This window comes from Nuphar pumila, chromosome 1, assembly GCF_984573655.1.
Source record: "Nuphar pumila chromosome 1, dmNupPumi1.hap1.1, whole genome shotgun sequence".
Classification (NCBI taxonomy): domain Eukaryota; kingdom Viridiplantae; phylum Streptophyta; class Magnoliopsida; order Nymphaeales; family Nymphaeaceae; genus Nuphar; species Nuphar pumila.
Genome location: NC_143249.1, coordinates 176,490,719 through 176,496,718, shown reverse-complemented (window position 1 = coordinate 176,496,718; position 6,000 = coordinate 176,490,719). Strand labels below are relative to the sequence as shown.

Here is a 6,000-nt window from a genome sequence, read left to right as displayed (position 1 = left end):
CCCGACACGACCCGCCAACCCATTTAATAAATGGGTTAGGTCGGGTAAACGGGTTTTCAGGTTCGCGGGTCGGGTTGGCGGTTGACGGATCGGGTTGGCAGGTTGGGTTGATGGGTCGGGTTGGCGGGTCGGGCAGACGGGTTGGCGGGTCGACCCACCCGCCTAACCCGTTTATTAAACGGGTCAGCCAGGTTGGCATACCCCCAACCCGAACCCGACCTGTTTAATAAACGGGTTACGCGGGTCGACCCGTTTATTAAACGGGTTGGCTTAAGCCCAACCCGAACCCGCCTAAGAGGCGGGTTGGCGGGTCGTGTCAGAAATTGCCACCCCTAGCGATACCATAGCAAGAAAAGATACCAATGGGGCTCCGCTTGTCCAGTAGGAACAGCTAGTGCACGTTATGTTGGGACGTTGCAAGTTCAAAACCCAAGTTGTATAACTGGTAGGGAATTGGCCAACCACAGCTTGGCTTTAAAAAAAGAAAAGAGGTATTTTATCCATTTGCTTGAACAGCTAACCATGGTTAAAACTGAAGGAACGAGTTTGCAAAATTATATGAGGAAGGAACCATTTTGCAAATGAATCACAAGGCACGTGACACGCGGAAAAAAACCTTATAAAAAAAAAACTCTTCGATTAGCACGTGACACGCGGAAAAAGGGAGGCTATAAAAGGGCTCGACGGGAGCCGCCTAATTGTTTCTTGCTAATCAATTTTCTATTCTTGCGATAGCGTGGCACTCCAACGGACTCGAGAGTCAAAAACGATGGCGGCATTCAAAAAGTCTTCGTCGTCATCTCCTCTTCTTGCTCCTCCTTCAGAGTCTCTGATTCCAGACACTCCGAAACCCTAGTTTTCTCTCACGCCTCTCTGGTTCTTCATTCGTTTCTTCCCTGCATCGAATTCGTTCCGATCTCGTTCCTAGAGTTCGTTTCTTCGTCTTCCACGTGATCCAGTCTATATACATTCCCTTATTGATCTTTCGAAGCCCTAGATTTCAAGTTCTTTGATGGCGATCGGCATCAGGATGAGCCAGCAGGACGCCTCGGCGGTGAAGCTGCTGCTTGCCCTGGGTTTCATGTTCAGCGCGATGTCCGCACTGGCGTACTCCATTATCAACATGAAGCACGTGAAGCCGTTGCCGATCGATGCGCCGCTCGATAGGTTCTCGGAGGCGAGGGCCATGGAACACGTTCGGTATCTCGCGGAGGAAATTCAGAGTCGTCAGGTGGATAGTTGCATGTAATTCTAGCCCTAGAATTGGAATTGTGTGTGTGAGCGCGGGCGCGTCTCTGTGCGTATTGGTTTCGGTCAAGTTCTTAACCTTCTTGTGGTGATCAGGAGGGTAGCCCGGGCTTGCAAGAGGCTGCACGCTACATAAAGACACAGTTGGAGGTGATTGCCAGTCGGGCGGGACCAAATTACAGGTCAATTGATTGTTATGCTGCATTTTGTGAATTCTTGTTTTGAGATTGTCGATGGAAATTGCTGAGCTATTCAATGAGTACGAAACACTGTATTTTTGACCCTTGTTGTGGAAGAACCTCTATAGGTTAGTTGATGATTTCCTTGTAATTACTGATTTTAAATTTTGCATATAAGGATTAAGCACATTGAAGGATCTTAGTGACCTCGGATAGGGATCTTGACATAAAGTGATGCATTGAATCCATCTTAGTGGCAACATTATCATTGATTGCTTGAATGCATTTTTCCTTGTAGAAATGGCTGTTCTAAAATGGAACTAAACATCAGACTATAGTGTTAAATACAGTTCCATCGTTTTATTGTTGAATTATGTGTTATTGATCCTGGTGGAATTTGGTTTTGAAATCTATTGGTAGTTGTGCTCATGGATCGAAGTTTTATGGCATTTGTGTCATTGTTAATAGTCATTGCTAGCAAGACCTGCCATACATTTAATGAAACGGCATGAAGAATAGTCACAGACATCCCTCTTCTGTAACATATTCCTGGGGAGAAGTGTGCGTGCATGTGTGTATGCATACTATATTTGAACCATCCTCATCTTATTGAATTGTGAGCCATTGATTTTTCACTGTCTTGAAAGATGAATGTTATGGCATATTGGAGATGATTAAAACTACTGAGAAAATAGACCATGCTAAACACATCTATATGGTTGGGCCTAACATTTGGTGGCTAGATCTATGCAAACAAGAGTGTGTACCACTGTGTGGTATCATGTTTCTGAACCATAATCAATTTTCTTATATATATATATATATTATAGTCACTAGAAATACGAGAGCTGCTGTGTGACATGGGCATTTCCAACACTCTTTTGCAAATCCAACCATGTAGATGTGTTTGGCATGGTGACTCATATTATATGTCCTGGTTCGCATAATAGTTCTCATATTATAGTGACTCTCTCTCTCTATATTTATATATATGTATATATGGAGGAGAGTAATGTCGGATGGGCTGGGCGTCGAATGAGGGTTGGATGCGCGGTTGCAGGGCACACATAAAAAAAGACCCGTTAGTGGTGGTTTCTGATCGCCGCTAAAGGGTCTGGTAGAAAAAAACCCTTTATCGGTTGTTGCGACCACCAATAAAGGGTTGTTTTCTATGTAAACGCACGCGCTTCACACCCTATGAATATGAACCAATATGAGAATTTCGTTGGGGCGTTCCCTACTGAGCGACGCGCTGTACTCTATAGGCCCGGAAGCAGTGATAAATGGGCAAGGTTTGCTAGGTCGTCGCCCAGAAGCGATGCGTCACACCGGCGCCCGGGTGTGGTGTCAAATAGGCAAGGGTTCCCTCACTTTGTTGGACGGGTGGGAGTAAAGAAGATAGTTCAAGACCATAAAATTAGGTTAGCCACTTGGAACATAGGGTCTTTAACTGGTAAGTTAGTAGAGTTAGTAGATGTTATGTGTAGGAGAAAGATGGATATTTTATGTCTACAAGAGACCAAATGGGTAGGTGAGAAAGTAAAAGTGATAGAACCTTAGGGATATAAGATTTGGTATACAGTAATAAATAGGAATAGGAATGGAGTAGGGATTGTTATTAGTTGTGAGTTTATAGATAATGTAGTTGAGGTCCGTAAGAAGGGTGATAGGATTTTACTTATTAAATTAGTATTAGGTACGGATATTATTAATATTATTAGTGTTTATGCACCTCAAGTAGGTTTAGATGATTCCATTAAGCATCAATTTTGAGAAGATTTAGATGGAGTAGTACAAGGGATATCTTATGGAGAAAAGCTTTTCATCGGCGGTGACCTTAATGGGCATGTAGGCATTAGTAGGGATGGATTTGAGAGTATCAATGGAGGCTATGGTATAGGAGAAAGAAACGAAAGTGGAGAAAGGATTTTAGATTTTGGTTTGTCCTATGATATGATCTTAGCAAACACTTGGTTTAGGAAGAGGGAGTCTCACCTAGTAACATTTAAAAGTGGGGTTAATACGAGTCAGATAGATTTTTTTCTACTTAGAAAGAGAGATATGGGTTGTTGCATCGATTGTAATGTTATACCGGGAGAAAGTATAGCTACGTAGCATAGAGTCTTAATTTTAGATCTTAGAATTAGAAAATGCCGCAAAGGGATAGACATAGGATAAATCCTAGAATTAAGTGGTGGGCACTGAAAGGAGCTAAACAAGGAATGTTTGTAGAGCAGGTAGTTAAGGAAGCTGATTGGTGTCTCGAGGAGGATTCAGAATCAATGCGTAATAAGATAGCGGGTGGCATGAGAAAGGTTGCTAAGGAGGTATTTGGTGAGTCTAAAGGCGGTGCACCGCTAGGTAAGGATACATCATGGTGGAACGAGGATGTCAAATTAGCTATTAAGGTTAAAAGAGAGTGTTATAGAAATCTAAGTAAGAGTCGTGATAATGAGAATTTGGAGAAGTATATGATAGCAAAGAAGGAAGCTAAAAAAGTAGTTCGAAACGCGAGGGATAAGGTATATAAGGAGGTTTATGACAAGTTGGATACCAAAGAGGGCGAGAAGGATATTTATAGGCTTGCAAAGATGAGAGATAGGAAATCGAGGGATCTGGGTATGGTTAGATGTATCAAAGATGAAACACAAAGGGTTTTAGTCAAAGATGGAAAGATTATTTTGATAAGCTATTTAATGGAAGTCATGCTCAGGATCTTGGGGACTTCTCCATTCATTTTCATGAGATGAATCGTGACTTCATGCGCAAGATTCAAAAGAAAGAAATTGCAGAGGCTTTCAAGAAAATGAAATCAAGAAGGGCAGTTTTCCCAGATGGTATACCTATCGAGGCTTGAAAATGCTTGGGTGAGAAAGGTTTAGAATGGTTGACAAATCTTTTTAATAAGATTTGGCAGACAAATAAGATGTCTAATGAGTGGAGGAAGAGTACTTGGTACCTCTATATAAGAATAAGGGTGATATACAAGATTGCACAAACTATCGTGGTATAAAACTCATGAGTCATATTATGGAACTTTGGGAGAGGGTGATTGAGTATAGGTTGAGGAAGGTTGTCATGATATCGGAGAATCAATTTGGTTTTATGCTTGAAAGATCAACTATGGAAGCTATACATCTTCTTAGACAACTTATTGAGAGATATAGAGAAAGGATCAAAGATTTGCATATGGTTTTTATTGATTTGGAGAAGGCATACGATACAGTACCTAGGGATGTTTTCTGGTGGACAATGATGAAGAACGGTGTTTCTCTCAAGTACATTAGTATAATTAAAGATATGTACGAAGGAGTAATAACCAATGTCCGCACTTGTGGAGGGGTGACAACCAATTTTCCTATAACGGTTGGGTTACATCAAGGATCTGCATTAAGCCCTTTCTTATTTGCTATAGTGATGGATGAGCTTACGAGATCAATTCAAGAAAATGTGCCGTGGTGTATGTTGTTTACTGATGATATTGTTTTGATTGATGAGTCTAGAGCTGGGGTTAATGTTAAGTTAGAATTATGGAGACAGACATTGGAAGCAAGAGGTTTTAAGTTGAGTAAGAGCAAGACAAAATATATGGAATATCAGTTTAGTAAGCAACGAGGTAGTGATGGGAGTGTAGTGAAGCTTGGTGAGCAAGAAATATCGGTGGATGACTGTTTCAAATATTTGGGATCTATCATTCAAAAGTATGGAGAAATTGATGGAGATGTAAATCATAGGATAAAGGTTGGGTGGATGAAATGGAAAAGTGCAACTGGAGTGTTGTGCGATCGTAGAATGCCATTGCAGTTGAAGGGAAAGTTTTTTAGGACGACAATTAGGCCCGCTTTACTATATGGTACAGAATGTTGGACTGCCAAGAAACATCATATTCAAAAAATGAGTGCAGTTGAGATGCGTATGCTTAGATGGATGTGTGGAAATACAATAAAAGATAAGATTCAAAACGAGATACGTAAGAAGGTAGGCAGTGCATCCATTGAAAATAAGATGAGAGAAAATCGTTTACGGTGGTTTGGACATATTCGGCAAAGGCCTAATGATGCTCCAGTTAGAAGGATGGAGAAATGAGAAAATATATTAGTTAAAAGAGGTCGGGGTAGGCCTAAGAAGACTTGGATGGAGATGATAGGAAAGGATATGAATGCTTTGAACCTCACCGAGGACATGGCATTGTATAGAAATGATTGGAGGAGAAGGATTCATGTGGAAGACCCAAAATGATTTTCTTTTTTGGTTCATATCGCCGACCCCAATTGTTTTGGGATGAAGGCGTAGTTGTTGTTGTTGTCTCCTTGTTGCTACAAGTTGGTTTAACTTCCAGAAAAGAGAGACCGAACTTTGGAGGATGTAGAAATCTGACCCGAGTCCTAGAGAGAGAAGAGAGAGAGAGAGAGAGAGAGAGAGAGAGAGAGAGAGAGAGAGAGAGACGGCTGCACAGAAAACCTCAAAAAACTTCGATATTAGGGCCTCTCTCTATGTTAAATAGAGAGAGGCTTAAAGACATAATTACAATAAAGCCCCATTCTAAAACTAAATTACAAATAGCATCTTAATG

The 6,000-nt window shown here is 41.3% G+C and overlaps 1 protein-coding gene across 5 annotated transcripts in view; it reads left to right on the top strand.

Annotated features, from left to right (window-relative positions):
* The first annotated feature begins 706 nt into the window (after positions 1–706).
* LOC149851374 (uncharacterized) overlaps positions 707–6,000 on the top strand; it is an 86,337-nt gene continuing 81,043 nt past the window's right edge. For 2 of the 5 annotated variants that reach the window (XM_090000464.1, XM_090000455.1), the window contains exons 1-2: positions 707–1,231; positions 1,345–1,430. In XM_090000464.1, coding sequence (XP_089856590.1) covers positions 1,013–1,231; positions 1,345–1,430 — 305 coding nt within the window. In that variant the 5' untranslated portion in view covers positions 707–1,012. Of the gene's footprint in view, positions 1,246–1,344; positions 1,556–6,000 lie in introns of all 5 variants that reach the window. The other 3 variants (XM_090000429.1, XM_090000438.1, XM_090000446.1) reach the window with 3 other exon arrangements.